The following is a 20,036-nucleotide window of genomic DNA, read 5'->3' on the forward strand; positions in this document are numbered from 1 at the left end:
CTGCTCTCAGGAAGAGACGGGAGTACAGGGATTATGGGCCGGCACCACTATGCCAGCTATATAGTATTCTCATTGTTCAGGTCACTTTGGTAGGGTGGTATCTGATCTTAGCCTTCGCAGAAAGTGAAAGAAAGGAATAGCTTTTTTGTTTGTTCATTTTTTTTAACTGGACATTGAATCCAGGGCCTTTGCACTAAGCTACATCCCCAGCCCTTCAAAATTTTTTTTGAGATAGGCTCTCAAAATTTTTTGAGTTATCTAGGGTGGGCACAACCTTGCACTTCTACCTCAGCCTCCTAGACTGCTGAAATTACAGCCTGTCTTAGCTGGCCCAACACGCTGCATTCTTAGGCCTAAGAGATCCCAGTACTTGTAGGGGACAATTGAATGATGAACAGCGCTGTGGGAGGTGAGCAGGCCGGTGAGCCCACCTCTTCCCCATGTATCTCAGAGCTGCCTTTTAATAGTTTGTGTTCTTTTCTGTCTCACACAGTCTTCGGGGTATTTGCCTTTGTTTATTTCTGTTTTGTTGTTATGTTAGTATTTTAGCAATAACTTAATGATTATGTAGAGTTGCAGCTTTTCTAAAACGGACAGTAGTGTCAGTCTGATAAAATCCACATTTCACTTGATTAGTAAGATTGGCTTTTCGTCCCACTCTAAGATGAGCATTCCTTGGGAGTATTTCTGTTATTTTTAGCATCCTGCCTGCCTGGTGGAGGCTGTGTGTTCGATGCATGGACACCCATTCCTCTCCACGGCCTTTGCCCACTACCAGGACTCTGCACATGGCACAAAAGAGGTCTACTGCTTTTCCTAGGTCTCAGTCCTTCACGGGCTTGGCAGCCCCTGGCCATGATTGTCCCCTTCCTGTAGTTTTTACCTTACTAGTCTCATGAATTACCCTTCCACCGTGCTTTCAAGAAGAGCAGTGTGCTTCTGGGAACAGAGTGGATGTTAGGGTGCTGCCTCGTTGTTTCCAAAGTGACAGTGTTTTTAAAGTAAAAAGTAAACTGTACAAATGGAAAAGGTGGGGGTGGGAGGAGGAGATGGGAGGCCTTGGAGTTGGGAGACAGAGTTTTCGAGTCTTAGCCAACTCTGCTTGAGGAATTTGCTTATGTCTGAGTTTCGTTCTGATACAGCTGGAAGCCTGATATAGTCACTGAATGGGGTTCCTCTCTTCCAGTTATGGACATCAGACAGCGCAGGAGAAGAGTGTGATGCGGCGGAAGGGGCCGAGAACTGAGTGCGCACAGGGTGTCATCCTCCTCCTAACAAGAAACCTTTTTACACATCTCCATTCCTTACTCCACTCGGACTCCCTCTGGCAAAGAACCTGGAGGCGGCCATTCCTAGTCTTTCCACACTGCAGCTTTGGGAAAACTCCATTCCTTGGTTTGTGTTTGTCTTGGCCTTCCTGATGTGCAGTTACTGCTATAGAAAAGTATTAATAGCTTCCTTTCATATAAACATAAGTAACTTCCAACACTTATGCAGAGGACTAAAAGTGTGTCTGGCATTTAAGTAATCCAAACCAGTTCTGCAGTGACTGCATTCTGTATTACTGTGGAGATTTGACGACCGCGTAGTTAATTACAATTTAAAGAGAGTTCTACAGAACCTCTCAACTTCTACATTCCCTCCCTTTCTCTTCTTTGGGGTTTCCTTTCCTTGAGCAACTTGTCCATCCTCCTGCCGTGTTCCTGTTTGGTGAGAATCCAGAAGTATTAGATTGAATGAGAAAGCGTGTCTCTGGGCTGGGAGTCACAAGTTGAAAGCCTCCTGTCTCACATTCAGTGGAGGTCATGTCTGCCTGCGACAACAGAGTTTCCTTGTTCACCTTCGTTTGCTGCTGTTTAAGTTGACAACTTGCCAATAAAAATTCACTTACACCTCCTGCCTTTGTAGTTCTGGTATTCACTCTACTATGTAATAGAAGTAGCATGCTGCTGCCCGAACCCAAGCATTGCTTTTGGCCAATTAAAGTGCGCGTCATTCACTCTTCATACACTAGAAAAGGGGAATAGAGGAATGCACACGAGTCCATGAAACTTTAGTACTTTTCCATGCAGATCTGTGCACATGTGAGAGGGGGTCCGGTTTGTCCAGCGAATGTTCCTTAAAGAGGTGGACCCCTACTGTGTGTTGCTAATCACTGACTGTAGTCCCAAAAAAGCCTTGTGAAATTGTGTTATGCCCTGTGTAACAGCAGAGTAACAGAATAAAGTTACGTTTTATAAAACCACTTCCTGTGGCTTTGTAATAGTCGCATGCCCAAATTTGAAGGACAGGTGGATTTCCTACTTCCTGGAGTTTATTGGCACTTGCTTTTATCTTACGCAGTATATTTGCAGTGCCCATACTTCTGCATTTTAGGGTGCTTGTCGGGATGCCTGACAGCATGTAATGTGGACTGTGTTTCTTATGCTGTTTGCCGTGGATTAATCTCAGCCTACTGTTCCTCAGATGCACTGTGAACGGTGTCTGGCTGAGTGTTGAGTGGAATAAAGTGGACATTTGAAAACTAGAAGAGCCTTGGCTGGTGGTAGAATTGTGTTTCCGTTATCATCAAACAATATTCTCCCTGGAAACCTTCAGTTTTACCACTAGCAAGTTTCACACAACATGCTTTAATTGTATTGTGTGATGTTTTGCTAATCTGTCCTAAGTATTGATTTGAAAGCTGAGTTTCAAGTCAGAAGATAACTATTAGCTACGTAGGTTTTCCTTTAGATCTTCTAAAATGTGAGTGTGAAGTAAGGCTTTCTGGGGGAAAACAAAAAGGCAGAATTCAGTAGCACTTGGGGAAGCGCGCATTTAAGTAAGATTAAGGAGACTTTCTAATAAAAATTTCCATGAAGCTAGGTATGCATAGTAGTGTATGCCTATAATCCTAGCTATTCAGGTGGCTGAAGCAGGAGGATGACAAGTACAAGGCTGGTTGTGCAACTTGTTGATACTTTATCTCAAAATTAAAAAGTTGGCTGGGGATTTAGCTCAGCAACATAAGCGCCTGCCTGGCAAGAACAAGGTCGTGAGTTCAATCCCCAGTACCAAACAAAACAAAACAAAAAATTTAAAAATCTGTTTATTTATTTTGTCTTTTTGAGACAAGAGTCTTCTACAATTCAGGCTGGCCTTGAGCTCACTTTGAGGGTCATGAGCTCCCAACAATCCTCCCTCAGCCTCCCAGTACTAGGAGGCGTGCACCGGCATGCCCGGCTAAAAAATCAAATTTAAAAAAGTAGCTCAGTATTCCCCAGAATCAATCCCTTGTATTGTGCAAGCAACAACAAAAAAAGTTATTTCCATGAAGATAGAATACTAAATTGGGGAAAACATGGTCATATTTTAAGAATAAAATGGATGTAACCCTAACACTCAGGAGGCAGAGGCAGGAGTATAGCCACAAATTTGAGACCAACCTGAACTATACAATGAGACCCTGACTCAATTAAAATAAAAAAATGGTGAATATAGTTAGGGATTACAAGCCTCCGTCAGCTTGATATTGGCAGCATATGGCCTGTTTGCATGTCTTCTGTCTTATGGAACTGCAGCATCTTTAAGAGCAGGAGGTCTAGGGGTGAGGAGATTTAAGCTTTCATTTTTTGTATTTGTACTGCATCAGATTGAACCCAGAGGTCCTCTGCCACTGAGCCACCCCTAGCTCATTTAATATTTCCGAAAAAGGTCTTGTTAATTAGGTTTCTTAGGCTGCGCTGAAACTTCAGATCCTCCTGCCTCAGCCTCTTAAGCTGCTGGAATTGCAGGTATGTACTGTGACTCCCTGCTGATGAGTATGCTTTTTTGCAACTCTAGGTCATACCCAGTTAGTATGGGAATTTAATGAGTTACAGCTTTGATTTTGCTTTGTTTTCTGTTTTTATTAAAAACGGGTAAATGCACAGTGTGTTACAAAGGTCATACATCTTGTGACCCTAGTTGCAGTTCGTGTATCTGGACGTAGACTGGATTGTGACAATTGATTTCAGGTGAGTTTGGAAGCAATTTCCAGACTGTCTTCAAGGGTTATTTGAAGTCCACCTAAGACTGTAAGTTGGTCGTAGCTTTGAGGCTGTGAATGATGCCAGAGGCATCAGCAGGGGACATTTAGGTCCTTTCTATACAGTCTTGTGACACAGTGGCATTTCCTACTGCAGAGTATGCTCATCAGTGGGTGTTCCTTGACTCCCTTTACTCAGAAAGGAGAGACTCCCTCTGTGGAGTGATACTGTGTCATCTCCATTGCTGAAAGAGTGGTGCAGAGACCCAGTCTTTTCCTTCTCTTTCAGACTGTGTCATCAGGGTGCCCAGCTGAACCTGAGACCACCATGCAGAGCCCAGCAGCGTCACAGCACATTTAGGGTTTATTTACCTCTGGGTGGCTGGGGGTAAGGGAGGATCTTCATGGGACACAAGTCACTAAGCGAGAGCCAGGCATAATGGCACACTTCTGTAATTCCATCATTCTAGGAGGCTGAGGCGGAAGGTTGCAAGTATGAGCCCAGCAAGTTAGTGATTTTATTTATTTACTGTCCTTTTGAGACAGTCTCGCTATGTGGTTTGGGATGGCCTTGAGATCACTTTGTAGGCCCAGGCTGGTCTCAAACTTGCCATGCTCTGCTTGCCTCAGCCTCCCAGTACTGGGATTACAGGAGTGTGCCGCCATAGCACAGCTGGCTGTAATTTGATTGTAAAGTGATTCAGTGAGACCCTGTCCCCATAAACGGAAGGCTGGGGCTGTGACAGTGCGGAAGTCCAAGGTTCAGTCCCTGGTATCGCAACAAAAATGACGTGTGGTTGGACCTAGATTTAGCTGGGAGTAAAAGACCTTATTCTGCAAGGCTCCTGAATTGTTTGTCTGGGCCTCACTGCGGTTTTCAGGAGTGGGTTCTTCCTCACGTTTACCGAAAGGGTTTTTGTCTTTTTGAGACCAGAGTCTTACTGTGCCATTCAGGCTGGCCTTAAAGTCACTTTTGTGGCCCATGCTGGCCTTGAACTTGAAGTGATCCTCTTGCCTCAACCTCTTGAGTGCTGAGAGTACAGGTGTGCACCACCATGCCTGGCTTCAAGAGAGCTGCTGAGTATAATTTGAGCCAAAAGTTTCCTGCTCTCAGGCAGGTGTAGTGCTGTGGGCTCTGCATGTAGCCTGGGCTGCACTGAGCTGGTATCTGCTCTGCATGTGCTTAGGGTTAGTTGCTACCAAAGACACTGTGTGCAGAAACGAAGCCAAATCCACGCATTTAGAGCCTTCTGTGACTGATGAGACATGGAAGTCTGGCTTTCTATCCACCCTCAGTGGACAGGGTGAGGCTACTGACCGGCTCAGCAGACCTGGCCTGTAGATGTGTGTGCTGGAGGTGACCGCTTGTTACTCCTCACTCAGGGTGTGATCAGCTTACCGTCCAGCTGAACAGCCTGGCCCTGCAGGAAGCTGGCCTGCTCCATGCTTGGTGCTTGGTGCTCAGTGCCTGGTGGCTGCCGGCATTAGAGCTTTGCGTGTCCTTTCTCTGTATGAGCCCCATGGCTGTCTCTGCAAGGCCATGTCAGAGCCGTGCTCCCTGAGCTCTGGTATTAAAGGTCTCCTGGAGTTTGGTAAGAACCTTGGAGGATTCACCGGAAGGACTTTGGAAGGCAAGCGGGCCAGCTTTGCACAAGGAAAGTAAATGGGACACGATGGACATGATAGGACCCCTTTCTAGAAGTACACTTATGTGGGGCTGGGGATTTAGCTCAGTGGCATAAGTGCCTGCCTTGCAAGCAGGCAGTCCTGAGTTCGATCCCCAGTACCGATTAAAAAAAAAAAAAAAAAAAGAAGTACACTTATGTTCCCATCCCTGCCTTACAGATGGTGTGTGACCTCAAAGCCCAGCCTAGAAGCCAGAGATCTGCCCTGCTCTCCCACTCGCCTGCTGCAATCACCGCCCACCAGCCAGGGGTCAGGTGTGCTGCAGTGCCCTCGGCCTCCATTGCTCTGTGTTCAGCTCTCTGGAAAGGTACACAACCAGCGGGGTGTGATGGCACCTGCCTGACATTCCAGCATGGGCCAGGAGGATCTTGAGTCAGAGCCTGCCCCTGGACAGCATGGTGACTGAGAGACCCCTGTCTTGGGCAAAGGGCAGGTGTGCACACAATGCAAAGGCACTGGGTTCCAATTCCTAGTACTGCTAGGAAAATTAGTTTTCCCGAGTGTGGTGGCAAGGCTGTGAGATACACAGAGGGCTGCTCGGGGAGTAGTGGCAGGACAGCCTCAATGGGGCTCTAGTGAACTATAATAGAGTGAATTCATCTTGGAGATAAGCATGTTCACCATACTGTGCAAACCTATTGCCCTAGATTTTCAAGGACAAAGATGCAAAATGTAACTTGGGAATGCAAAATTAAAAGCGATTAAGCAGTGATTTTACTTTTAATTAGCATTCTTTGTGGAATTCGGTGGGGAAAAGTCACTGAGCAAGTGAGCCAGAGCTCAGGACCCAAGCTCAAGTGCCGGGGAGAGATGCCTGCTCCTCTGTGGTCAGCAGCAAACTGAGCCAAGTGTCTGGTGCATCAAGGTCACGGAGTCACCCATTGCATCCATCATCTCCCCCCATAGTCACTACACAAGTGACAGGACCACAAGGCCCAGGTTCACAGCAGAGTCACCTGAAGGCTTTGTAGCCACCCTCGCCGAGGTTTCAATTGGGTTGATCGGAGAAGAACCAAGCAGGCCCTTTGTATTCCCAGGTGAGCCCTGGAGAGAGAAATTGTACTTCCTGGGTGCCACCACAGGGCAGCACAGGAGCTTATGTGCCAGCCCTGTCTTGGTTGGCCCTTCTTCCTCAGGGTATGGCTTAGTATTAAAGTAAAAAGTGTTACTCTCGGGGCTAGGGATTTAGCTCAGCGGCATAAGCACCTGCCTTGCAAGCAGGCAGTCATGAGTTCGATCCCTGGTACTGATAAAAAAAAGTGTTACTCTCGTCCTGACCAGGCAGACCTCATGACTGCAGAGTGTCAAGGATTTAAGTGTTAACAGTAATCTAGTGCTAGCTGTGGAGGCACATGCCTGTAATCCCAGCACATGAGAGGATGAGGCAGGAGGATTGACAGAGGCCAGCCTAAGCTACAAAGTGATTCAAGGCCAGCCTGAACTGCAGAGTGAAGCCCTGCCTCAAAATAAATAAGGAATGAATGAATGAATAACCTTAATGTGTGTGCATGTCAGCAGGGATTGAACCCAGAGCCTCTGCACTGAGCGACATCTGCAGCCCTTTTCATTTTGAAATAAGCTTGCTAAGTTCCTCAGGTGGGGCTTAAATTTGCAGTTCTGCCTCCGCCTCCCGGAGAGCTATGAATGCTGGATGTGGCACAATGCCCAGCATAAAAGGCTTGATCTTTGAGGTCCTTGGTAAGGATGCTGGGATCTGAGTTAGGGACTCGCATTGAGTAGTGGCTCTCTGAGCTTGAGAGGGGAGCTGGGGACATACCCCAGGGGTGGCCAGGAAAGCCAGACCCTTCTCATTCTGGCGTCATGTGAGCTGACTGATGGCTTTTGAAGTCACGTGAGTACGAAAAGCCCCCAGTTAGTTCCACTCTGAGCTGGAGAATTCCTACCAGCTGCTCTCCGAGGATTCTGTCCGACTGCATGGCCGTGTCACCATGTGTGGGACAGCGCACCCTTGGGTACTGTCAAGCAGCAGTCAAAGGCCAGCCTAAGCTTGGCTGGTCCATGCGCCTGTCATCCCTAAACTTGGGAGGCTGGAAGAGCATGGTTCAAGCCCAGGCTAGGCTTCATGGTTAGATCCTGTGTTTAAACAATCAAACATACATATACACCCCCAAAAATGACCCCCACCAGGACTTGAAATACAGGGGTCTGGATGGCAGTGACAACACTGTGTTTGAGATTCATGCCTGTTTCTAACCGGCCTTTGTATTAGTTTAGTTTTGTTGATGGTACAGGGAATTGAACCCACAGGCTCCAACATACTATGCAAGAGCTCTAACCCTGAGCTATAGCTGGAGTTTTTAAATTAATTAATTAATTTAGAGACAGCCAGGGCCTCACTAGTTGGTAAATCCATCCTTCCTCCAATTTGGGATTGTCCTGCCTCAGCATCCAAGGTAGCCGGAGCTGAATTATAGGTTCCCACTGGCCCTGTCCACCACTAAGCAGTCCCCCCCCCCGCCCCCTTTTCTTCTTCCCAGAGAGGCCTTGAATGTTTTCCAGGCTGACCTTGAACTCATTGTGCTCCTCTTTCCTCAAGGTCTTGAGTACTGGGATTACAGACATCTCTGTGCCACTAGACCAGCTACTAACCAGGTTTTCTTTTTTCCTTTTGTCTTTTTGAGACAGGATCTCATTATGTAGTTCAGACTGACCTTGGACACACTTCGTAATGAGCCTCCTGCCTCAGCCAACTCAAGCGCTGGGATTACAAGAGTGCGACACCACACCCAGCTTCTAACTGGAGTTTTAAAGGATGCCTGCTTTGAATTTATTTCGGGAAGAACGCAAAATGGAAATAATACATTCCAGCAGTTGGGAAGCTGAGGAAGGAGGATCCCAAATTTGAGCTCACTGAGCTACAGTGAGAGCTTCTCTTTAAAATAAGTCTAGTGATGAGCTATCAGGGGATACAATAACCAATGTAATTCTCATCAACTTGTCTGATCTGTACTTCTTCAGTATAGGAAAAAAAAAAGGTCATGATCCCCTGAGGTACCTGCTTCATGCTCTGGCAACTCCAGTCCCTCAGAAGCAAAGCATAATGCGGGGCGCTGCACTGCTGGGACACCCTATTACAGACTGCACACTCTGGGACAGTTTCCACCTCAGCTACAGTGTGGGTCTTGGCAGCAGCAGATGCCACACCCCAACTCCCTGCTCCTTTGAAGCTGCACTAGGGTAAATGGTCCACCCTTCCTCCCTCATCACAGAGGGGTCTGGCCATCAGCGCGACACAAAATCCGGCCTGGATGTTGTGGTGCACACCTGTCATCCCAGCACTCAAGAGGCTGAGACAGGAGAATCACTACAAGTTTGAGGCTGGTTTGGGCTACATAGTTAAATGGCAGCTTGAACTACACAGTGAGACCATATCTCAAAAAAAAAAAAAGAAAAGCCCCCTCTTGAGATCAGTGGCCTTGGATCCAGGCCGTGCCCAATTCTCCCTTATCACTAAGTAAATATGAAGGTATCAGACATGCAGCCTGGAACCTCAACATTCCTGTCTTAATCCAGTCCAAGTTTAGTGCTCGAGATGGGTGGAAATGTGTCTCCCAGAGAAGATGTGGTTGAATCCAAACTCAGGGTTCTTGTGATGTGACCTTAGTTGGAAACAGTCTTTGTAGATGTAATCCAGCTAAAATGTAGTCACCCTGCATTAGATGAGCCCTAAATTCAAGACTGGTGCCTCTTGCTTTTCATTGCTGTACTGGGGACTGAACCCAGGGCCTCCTGCTGAGCTACAATCCCAGAACTTTTTATCTGAATTGCTAAATTACCCAGACTGGCCTTGAACTTGCCAACCTCCTGCCTCAGCCTCTCAGAGTACTGATCGTACCGAGATTACAGGAGTATTGCCACCACACCTGTCCCCCCGTTAGTGTTTTGTTATATACAGGCCAGGCTGTTAAGCTGGCCTCAATTTGCAGTTCTGCTTCAGCCTACTGAGTAAGGGTATGTACTGCCACACTTGACTCTGCCTTTTGTCTTTTGGAATATAAGTCCTTCGAGAGTAAAGGTAGGATATTGGTTTCTTTGGTGTTGTCAAATGCTACAAGTGATCAGATTTTGAACATTGAGTGACTGAGTTGTTTTCCCCAGGGAGAACAGGTTTTCGGTTAAGGCCTGCAGTCACCTTCCAGTTGGAGGTTAACTGGTCAGTTGCTTCCTTGTGGCCTGTCCCCCCAAGACTGATTGCCTGGACTGCTGCAGGCCAGAGGTCCTTTCAGACCAGCACTAATTTCTGTTAGTGCCCTTTGTCCAGTCGGCTCTGTATTCAGTTACTCGTGTCCACTTTCTCTGAGCTCTCAAGGGACGAAGTGGGTCAGGTGCGTCCCACATGTTTGGGGGTTGTAGAAAATCACTAACGTTTTAGACTTTTATCTTCCCGACATAACAGTGAGATTTCTTTCTTCATGCAATGGCCGATTTCCTGTTCTATTTTAAACTTTAGGGGAAATATTTCAAATAGGCCTGGTCATTTTCTTGCCAATTAACGGTTTCCCTAAGGAATCATCTGTTTATCAGAAAAGATCCTTAAATAGTTACGCCTTGGCCCATGTATCATTTTTTTTTTTTCTAAAAGGCTGTTAAATAGGTTAACATTTCTGGACTGAAACCTTGCCAGATATAGAGTGCTGGGCACGTGACATGCATGGCCTGTTTCACAAAGTGGCATCTCTCCTCTCAGGAAGATTTGTGGCTGCACTTGTAGATCTGGGAGGGCTGGCTTTACCCAGATGTCTTCAACAACAAAGGAGACAGATGCAGAAATAATCAGCAATTTAGAAAGTCAGTAAGTGCCCCAGGAGCCTGTTTATAACAGGTGGAATTGCTGTCAGCAAGGAAGTAGCTTAATATTGATGCAGCTCAGTGGCAGAGCACTTGAGAGGCTGGGGAAAAAGAGGGTCCCTGCAAGGCTGGCAGCCTGGGCCACAGAGAGGGCAGGGAAGGAGAGGGAAAATCTAAGAACACAAAACCGGAGCAGCCCAGCCAGAACTAAGCAGCGATTTCTCTAGTTTTAGGTAAAAGTAACACTAGTTTTTTGTGTGGGTATTTACTGTAGCACTACAGAACCCTAATTAGCTGCCTGTTTAATGACAGCAAAGTCACCATGTGTGCACATGCGCACAGGGCATCAGGGATTGAACCAGGGGCTTTGTACTGAGCTACATATCTGGCCCTTTTTTCTTTTGGGACCAAGGTATTAATTGAATTGCTAAGTTGTCCAGTTTGGGCTTAAATTGGTGACCCTCCTGTCCCAGCCTCCCAGACTGCTGAGATTTCTGGTATGATCACACTTGGCTTCATGTATTTTCTGAATAAAGGCTAATGGCCATGTAAGAGGTTACTTCTGATTTAGGTGTGGAAAGTAACTTCCTAACTGAGCTATAAGGTCTTTGCTGCCTGGACTGCAGGCTTGCCAGGGGCAGAGAATTCCTTCACTCATGCTGTTTTGGGCTGGTGTGAGCTCCTTGCAGCTCACTGGCTGGTCTCTTCCTTCCCATCCCTCGGCAGGTCTCCTGAGTTATCTCATGACTGCGAATGCTGGTTTCCCTTATTAAATGATTGATTGTTCCAGGGATCCAACTCACAACCTTGCACTTGCCGGACAAGTGCTGCTGACAGGCTATGCTGTATGTGTTGCAACTGGTCACACAGGGAATACACTGTCGGGAAGCAAGGGCCACTGGAGGCCATTGTGGAGGCTGCCATATGGGCTACAAAACCTCCAAAGTGTCCATATTCTGTGGAAAATGTAAGGGTAACCTAAACTGGGTGTGTAGTGTGGTGGCGCACACTTATAATCCAAGCACTCAGAAGCTGAGGCAGGACTGCCATGAGTTCAAGGTTAGCCTTGGCTACAGAGTGGGTTTAAGGCCAGCCTGAATTACATAGCAAGACTCTTGTCTCAAAAAAATAAACTTGGTGCAGTAGTGGCCCAAGTCTATAATCCTGGTACTCTGAGAGGCCGAGACAGGAAGATTCAATGTTTCAGCCCAGCAAGACAATGTAGTCAGACATCTGAAAACATAAAGGTCTGGGCTCAATCTCCAGTACTGGGGGGAAAAGGGGTACTTAAGGGGTAGTTTTAAAGTTTGGGAAATTGTTTTTAGAGTAAGAAAACCGAAGAGACTGCCAGTCTTAACACTATAGTTTTTCTTAGTCCATATCTGCAGGTGAGAAAACAAAAAAAAAAAAACACTAGTCTTTCTCCATTGCCCCTCAGCACTCTTTAGTCTCTTTACCTCTCCATGGAGTGCTTTTAACAGAGGGATAGTTTACCAATGGAAGAAACTGAAATAATAATTTAGGTCCTCATTTGTGAATGTTAACATTTATTTGAAGTATGGACTACACCCAAGTCCAAGGGCTGCTAGTCATGACAAAATGGAGTTTTTTTAGAAAAGAATTACCTAAGCCGGGTGTGGTGGTGGGTACATGCCATAATCCCAGTTTATGGGAGGCTGAGACAGGCCACAGGTTTGAGGCCAACCTGGACTCTACAGTGAATTGAAGGTCAGCTTCAACTATAGCAAGACTGTCTCAAAAAATAATCAGCTGGAAAGTATGGTGCACTGATGTCCAGAGAAAAGAGAAATTTCTAATATATATATATATATATATATATATATATATATATAGAAAAATAAAGCTGTACACAGTTGTCACAAGCTGCAGAGGGAAAACTGCCTAGTTTTTGATTAGGGAGGTATGCATTTAGGTATGTATGCATTTAATGAAGGAATTTTACCCTCAGATGTAGACTAGATTCAATTGACTTAAGCGAAAAGTGTATAAAACCATTATCTTGAAAACAATGCTAAGATTAAACTGGAGATACCACAAAAAAACATAAGGCAATAATACTTTTTTTTTTTAAAGGAATAAAGCTTGAAACTTGACCAAAGCTATTTTATTGCTAACAGTTTACCATTTCATAATAATGGCTGCCCCACTTGTGGAAAATTTGTAGACATTTGTATAAACTATTTGCGTAGACTTTGAGCTAAAGTAACACTTGTCTCCGACCTTATTAAAATGTTCTATTCAGTACCAGAAACACTAAACTATACAGTGCTAAAATTATGCGCAGTATTGCAAAACACGAAGGTATTTTAAGAAACGTCAGTCCCAGCTAAACAGACCAAGTGGAGGCCGAACCTGGAGACGTCCTGCTCCTGCACTCTGGAAACAAATGGGTCCTGGACTCCAACTCCCGGAAACGCGGCGGACCCTCTGCCCACAGCGGGCCAAGGAGCAAATCTATATTCACAAAGCGCCTACTTACTCTATCGCCCACCCAGCACCCTTTTTTGGGAACAAGGTCTCACTAAAGTAGTCCAGTTGGCCAGTCTGGGCTCCAACTTAAGATACTGCTGCCTCAAGCATCCACAGTGCTGGTATTACAGGCGTGTGCTACCACGTCCCCAACTCCTGAATCGTTTTCATGAGGTTGAGACAGGCCTATCTGTCGCCGAGCTGGGCATTTAATTTGCCTCCGCGGCCAGGTTCAGAGCGGTGGGCGAGGAGATGCAGGCCTCGTCCCTAGGGCAGCACAGCTGGGCCCGCGCCCTGAAAGGCGCCAAGGCTGGAGCGTCCCTGCCCTCGGACGCCGCAGCCAGGTCCAGCGCACATCTCCCAGCTCCCCAAACAGGTGAACAGGGCCCCTAATCCGTGTGGCTATTTAGATGGAGGTAGCTCAAGCGCTCCCACCTTCCTCTGCGGTCACCCGAGGACGGGAGAGGCTGTGCTGGATCGAGTCAGAACACTGAAGTGCGGACAGAGCCCCGCTACCCGAGCGCCAGCCGGACACACTAGCGGAACTGGCCAAGAAAGCCTGCAGAGGGCGGAGCGTGGGGCGGGGCTTCCCGGCATGCAGCGCGACTCCTGGCTTCCGGCCGTGGGCGGTGCGGGGGTTGGCGGCCGGAAGCCGGATGAGCCGGCTTCGCAGAGCACTGCCAGCACTTCCGGGGGCCTGGAATCTGGCGCTAGTGTCTTCCCGGTAGGCGGCGCGGGAGCCCAGAGATTTGAGGGTCCAGGTCGGGCGGTTCCCCACCTCCCCTTCATGTGAGCAGTTTCCTGAAACACCGTCAGCGAAGGGCTGCGGAGAGTGCGGGACCGGTGGCCGGGCCGGGAACATGAGGCAGCGTCTCTTTTTCCTGGCCAGTTTGGTTCCTCTCGTGCTGGCGCCGCGACCCCCGGACGTGTCGGGCTCCGGCTCCCACCAGCGACTCGGTGAGGGCTGGGTATGGAGGGGCGCAGGGCCGGGGTCGGCGCCGTCGGGGGTCGGACGGGGTGGTGGCGGCCGCAGCCGCCCAGGTCTCGCGCGGGAGGGGGTGTGGCGCTCCGCGCGGCGAGGCCGTGGGGGGGGGCGCTGAAATCGGGTTTGAGTTTCTGGGGCGCTTGAGGACGAAGTGACGGGTGGGGTTGGCCCGTGCTTGCAGAGGCAGATGTGGTCCAGGTCCCTGCCTTGCTGAGAAGTCCGTCTGGTGTGTTTTGTGTTCCTCTGGCTCCGAGGGGTGGGTAGTTTGTGTTGGGAAGCACTTAGCCCGGGAGGCGGTGGCTGCCGCGGCCTCACAAGGCGCACTCTACCCGGATCTGGAGTCTTGAATTTGGGTTTTGGGTTTTGCGATTTTCCACAGCACTTAGTTATTTAAATTGTGCTCCCCCCCCCCCGGTGGTGTTGGTACTGGGGATTGAAGTGTTCTATTCCTGAGTTATAGCTCCTGCCCCTTTTGTTTTTTTATTTTGAGATAGGGTCTCGCTAAATTGTCCAGGCGGGACATGGATCTGTCAACTTCCTGCCTCAGCCTCCCAAAGTTCTGGAATGGCAGATGTGCACCCACGGGCCCAGCAGGTGTAGCTTATGGAAAGGGATTGATGGGGAGGCTGAAAACCTAGCAGGCTAACCAAGGCTGTCATGTAAAAGCTTTTCCTGTAAACAAAGCTTTTCTTTTAAACAAAGAAATTATCACGGCGAACAATTTGAATCAGAAAACAGGGTTCTTGCTAGATTTTTCTAGAGAGATTGTATGTTGCCGGGTAGCACACGTGAGATGTGAAGTCTGGCGGAAGTTAGTGTGAATTTAATGGTGTATCGTAGTGTTGTTGGTCTTTTAGAAGTTGACAGATAAGATTGCTTGGTTAATCAGTAATAAAATATGAACGTTTTATCTAGGGTGTGAAGTTGAGGTCTGGTCATTTTACTTCGTTGTTCTGGTCACCAAATCTCTCCACGGGTCCATGTACTGTTGCAGGTGGAGAGTTTGTACGATTTCTTTACGGCTAGTTAACATTTTTGCATTAGCTGCCTGGCAAGTTTTGTTTTAAGTTAATGGATAGAAAAGAGTAACCGACAGCCCGTTAAGTGTTAAGTGTTCATATCTGAGTAACTGCTATCTTGTTACTTTAAAACGGATTATGAGTGGGTGGTTTAAAGGAAGGGAAGGAAAGCAGTTAGAAAGTGCTGAGATGTCATGGAGGGCAAATTTTGAAGTAAGGCTGAGCATGATGGATAGGCTAAGGATCGGCTTCATGTTAAAGATAAATGTTAGTAAAAAGAGTAAGCATGTACTTTGAGATAGTGCATATTATCACCACTTTAACTTTTTTCTGTTTCGCAGATGAGAAAACCAGGCATGAATCATAAAGACAGGTACATTGTAGAGGAAAAAAAAAAAACCCATTACTTTCTAGGTTGATTCTTACCAACATTTGCGGGTTGTAAAGTTTTTTGACAGTGTTCTGTTTAAGAAAGTGCCCAGTTGTGGTGACACATACCTGTAATCCTGGCACTGACTGAGGCAGGAGGATCCCTATGAGTCCAAGACCATCCTAGTTTACACAGCAAGACCCAGTCTCAGGAAATCAAAAATAAACAAACAAATAAAAATTAGGAAAGTGAGACTATTGGTGCCAGAAACATGCATATTTTTTAAAATTTTTTTATTTTTTGTCTTTTTCATTTTTATCGGTACCAGGGATCGAACTCACGACCGCCTGCTTGCAAGGCAGGTGCTTATGCTGCTGAGCTAAACTCCCAGCCCCCAGAAACATGCATAGAGTTACCCATTTATTCATTCAAATATTTGAACTCATATTGTCTGCTAGCTATTATTTGTGACATTGGGCATACAAAAATGAGACGAGACTCATTTTTTAAAGTTTATGGCCTGATGGAATAGAGACCCTTACAGAGGTCTAAATAGACATTTCTTATACAACATGGGAGCTGGGCGTGATGGTGCACTCCTGTATTCTCAGCCCTTGGGAGATTGAGGCAAGAGGATCACTGTGAGTTTGAGGCCAGCCTGAACTGCATAGTAAAACCCTGTCCCCTGAAAAAGACCAAATAAATAAATAAAACATGGAAGACAGAGCGGGGTGTGGTGATGCACGCCTGTGATTCCAGCCCTCGGGTGGCTGAGGCTGGAGGATCCTACCAAGTTCAAGACCAGCCTGGGCTACAAAATGAGCACATGGCCAGCCTAAACTGCATAGTGTGATGTGATCCTGTCTCAAAAAGACCAAAAAAAAAAAAAGAGAGAGAAACAGTATGAGGTCACATGATGGCAGATATTGTAGTATGTGGCCACTGGATGTGTCTGGGAAGGTATTGAAGGCTTTCCGGGGGAGGTGATACTCCAGGCGTTAAGGCTAGGTAGGTGAAGAGGGAAAATGAGGGCACCTCTGACTGCTGAAGGAAGGGAAGAGACTTTGTCACTTAGCTTAACCCTGCCTTTATTTAGATTGAGTGGTCGAGACAGACCATGGTTCATAGTTAAAGAGTGTAGTTTATTATGTGTTATCCTACTTGTCCTGCAGATGTCATATACCTAATCAATATGACATTATGATTACATTTTTCTGAAGTACAAATATGTATTTTTAATTTTTTTGGTATGGGGAATTGAATTCATGACCTTATGCTTGCTGGGCAGGCACTTAACACCCCCTAGCTAAATAAACCCTCTGGCCTATTTTTAATTTTTACATATGAAACAGAAGCCTGGCTTTTGGAGTACTCTGCAGGTCACCCCCAAATTATTTTATCTGAACTGTTATGAATTGCATAATTTAGGAAAGTTCTGAGTCATGTGAGCTTAGTCACGATGATATCTTGTTGAAGTTGCAGCTGGGGTGTATAAGTCTCACTTTGATTTCAAAACTGTTTTCCCTTTGAGTTACTTTTAATCAAAGAGGATGTAATGGTTTGAAGGAAAAAATATAAGTCACAGGTGAGTATGAGCATTTGTACTTGCAGTGTGTATTTTGAAATTTACCGCGGGTTTATCGGCATGGGGGTTCTCTATAGAAGAGGGAGGTTTCTTTGTGGTACTAGAGATCTGGATCTGATCCGAGTGTGGGCTGCCTCAGCACTACAACCCTAGATCTCTGGGACAGGCTCTGGCTAAATTGCCAGGGCTGGCTTTGAGGTCGATATCCTCCTTCCTCCACTGAACTTACAGGTGTGTGCCACCATGCCCAGCTCATTTCTCAGGACTTTGACCTTCGGCCTTCTCACATTAAAGGAATTTTTTTGTCCTAGGAATTGAATTTAGGACAGGCAGGTGCTGTGCTGCTGATCAGTATTCCTGGCCCTTTTCATAGTAGTTTTGCTTATAAGCTGTAGTTTTTTGAAACCTAGACATCCCCTCACCCCAACCGCTGCAGGGGAGAGTCCTGTAACCCGCTTTGCGTTAGTCACAGTGATCCATTGTAGCTTTAGGCTGAGTGAAGACCTAAGCAGAGAGTCGTGGTGGTAACTAATTGGAGGGAGCCTTGGCTTTCACAGGATTTCCTGAACAGTATGCCTTGGTGTCCTGAGGCCCTTGATTTTAGGATCCTTCAGCCTTTGTATCATGAGAGTTGGTCATTTGAAGAAGTCTGACAGGGTTACCGGGAAGGGGCATAGGAATAGGCTTCAAGGAGACAGGGAGGTGACACAAGGGCTGTTCAGATTCTCTAGGTCTCCTGTCCCTAAAATCTGCCACTGTGGTAGAAGCGCTCCCTCCCCTGCTCACTGCTTTTTCCTATCTTAGCGTAAGTTATAGACTCAGTTTCACCTGCTGCCCTGGTTTCCCTTACTCTCTTAGTGAGTACTTTCACAGCCCTGGGGACAGTTCTGCCTGCAACTGTACATGTACATGTGTGTGCTTATGTATACCCCTGATCACCCTCCCATCCCTGGGGACCGTTCTGTGTACAGCTGTACATATATGTGCTTATATACCCCCCAGATTACTCTCCTATCACTGGGGACAGTTCTGTGTACAACTGTATGTGTATATATACACATACATGTATATATGTATGTATGTGTATATACACACTTATATGCACCCCAAAATCATATACACATTTTTTTGGACATTACTGAGGATTGAATCCTAGATTGCTCTATCACTGAGCTATGTTGTGGTCCTTTATATTTTGAAATGGGATCTCACTATGTTGACCTCAAGTTTATAGTCCTCCTGCCTCAGCTTTCTGCATAGCTGAGATTATAGGCCTATGTCACCATGCCTGGCTGTACCCACTTTTCTAAAGTTCAAGGCTGGTCATTGTAGTAGAGTCAGTGGCCGTGAAAACTCGCCCCAGAGACACAGCACTTCAGGTGTGAAGAGAAGGTGGAGTGGAGTTGTGTCAACTCTTTCTATAGGTATCTGAACCACTGTAGCCAGTGGGGCAGTTGAGCAGCAAGCCTGAAGGTCTCTCTGTTCTTCCAGAACGCTTAAAAAGAACAAAGTGGCCAGGTATGGTGGTGCACCTGTAATCCTAGCTCTTTGGAAAGCTGAGGCAGGAGGATTGCTGTGTGTTTGAGGCCAGCCTGGGCTACATATTGAGTTCAGGACTGACCAGCAGGACTGTCCAGCTTGAGACATTGCAGGGCCTTGCGTCCAAAAAAAAAAAAAGGCAATATATCAGCTGCTTTTCCTCACTGGTGTGAGTGCTAAGCCTCATGGCACAGCGGAACGTGGGTTTGCTCTTCACCAGCCTGGCCTCCTAGTGTGGTTTACCAGTAACCCAGCTGTGGCCCTCTGTGGACTTGTTGCACGGAGCCCTCCCTGGGTAAGGGCACTGTAGTTGCCAATTGTAAAGTAATGGGGTGGAACATGGGCCTTCATGCCTTCATCAGCCCCTGCCCGAGGTTTTCCACTGCGCACTCAGCAGCTAAGCCCCCAGTTTCCCTCCGGCCCGTTCTCCACACTGAGGTGACCAGGAAATCTGTGACTTGCAGTTGTTCCCTCCCTCTCTGGATTCCACTTGCCGCCCTGCATGCTGGCCTCTCCAGCTTCATGCAGTCATATTCTTGTGTTGTATTGTCCTCACTCTTTCTGATACTGAGGATTATAACCAGGGCCTTCACACTGAGCTACATCCCCAACCTGTTTTAGTTTTAATTTTGAGACAGGTATTGCTGAGTTGCTCAGTTTCCCAGGATGGGCTCAAATTTGCCGTCCCACCTCAGCTTCCCAGGGTGTTAGGATTACAGGTGTACCACACCACACCTGGCTCTCCAGGCTGTGCTCCCCTGCAGCCCCACTGCCTTGCTCTGACTTCTGAGTACCCTGCTACTCTGTGTAGCAGTCTCCCTTCTCTCCCCCGCTTGGCCCCACTCACCCTGGGAAGGCACTCCTGACTGTGTGGTAGCACCCCCTCCCTGTTGGGTTGGTCCATAACTCATTGCAGCTTTCCCCTCCACAGGTGACACACTGTGTGTGTGGTGGCCTCTTCTGGTGTCACAGCCCTGCCAGCAGCTTGGTGGCACTGTATGCTGACTGTGCTGAGCTCTGCCACAGGCAGCTGGTGGTCTCTGCCTGCTTGAACCTGAGGCCTCACGCATGCAGGCCTGTGTATGTGTGAGAGGGATTTGGAAACTCGGGGTGGGCATAGAGGAGTTAGGGGTCTGGTACATGAGGTGCAGAGCACTGCACTTGGCTGCAGCTAGAGCGTGGGAAGTGCCGTGAGGGCCGAGTTTGAGCAGGGCAGTCTGAGCCAGGGCCGTGGTTTGGAGAGAGCACTGCAAAGGGCTCTGCAGAGAACTGCTTTTACTGGAGTGTTTGTGATGGCTTTGGGGCATCCACTTTGGGGCATGTGGTTATTAAAGGAGAATAAATTGCAGTGGAAACACATTAAAGTATTTTAAAGTGTGTTAGTGAGCTGCATTTAAAAAGTGCTTATTATAGAAAACACCCAGAATAACCAGTGATGTTACTTATGCCCTTATGGTTTTTCTAGACCTATTTTTATCCATAGCTAAGATCATGTAACATGAATAGTTTTAGGTCATCCTTTGTTTACTTAACATTATAACATTAAT

At 47.1% G+C, this 20,036-nt stretch overlaps 2 protein-coding genes across 3 annotated transcripts in view; both read left to right on the plus strand.

Moving 5' to 3' along the window:
* The window catches only part of Ywhaq (tyrosine 3-monooxygenase/tryptophan 5-monooxygenase activation protein theta), a 31,436-nt gene extending 29,191 nt beyond the window's left edge, over window positions 1-2,245 (plus strand). The window contains exon 5 of the mRNA XM_003464956.5: window positions 1,187-2,245. Within this exon, the coding sequence (XP_003465004.1) occupies window positions 1,187-1,246 (60 nt within the window). The 3' untranslated portion in view covers window positions 1,247-2,245. The remainder of the gene's footprint in view (window positions 1-1,186) is intronic.
* Window positions 2,246-13,721: 11,476 nt separating this feature from the next.
* Window positions 13,722-20,036, plus strand: part of Adam17 (ADAM metallopeptidase domain 17) — a 37,785-nt gene continuing 31,470 nt past the window's right edge. For both annotated transcript variants that reach the window (XM_023562955.2, XM_063254369.1), the window contains exon 1: window positions 13,722-13,948. In XM_023562955.2, coding sequence (XP_023418723.2) covers window positions 13,852-13,948 — 97 coding nt within the window. In that variant the 5' untranslated portion in view covers window positions 13,722-13,851. The remainder of the gene's footprint in view (window positions 13,949-20,036) is intronic.

Source organism: Cavia porcellus, unplaced genomic scaffold (assembly GCF_034190915.1).
Source record: "Cavia porcellus strain 051 isolate PalLab524CR breed Dunkin Hartley unplaced genomic scaffold, mCavPor4.1 scaffold_8, whole genome shotgun sequence".
Lineage (NCBI taxonomy): Eukaryota > Metazoa > Chordata > Mammalia > Rodentia > Caviidae > Cavia > Cavia porcellus.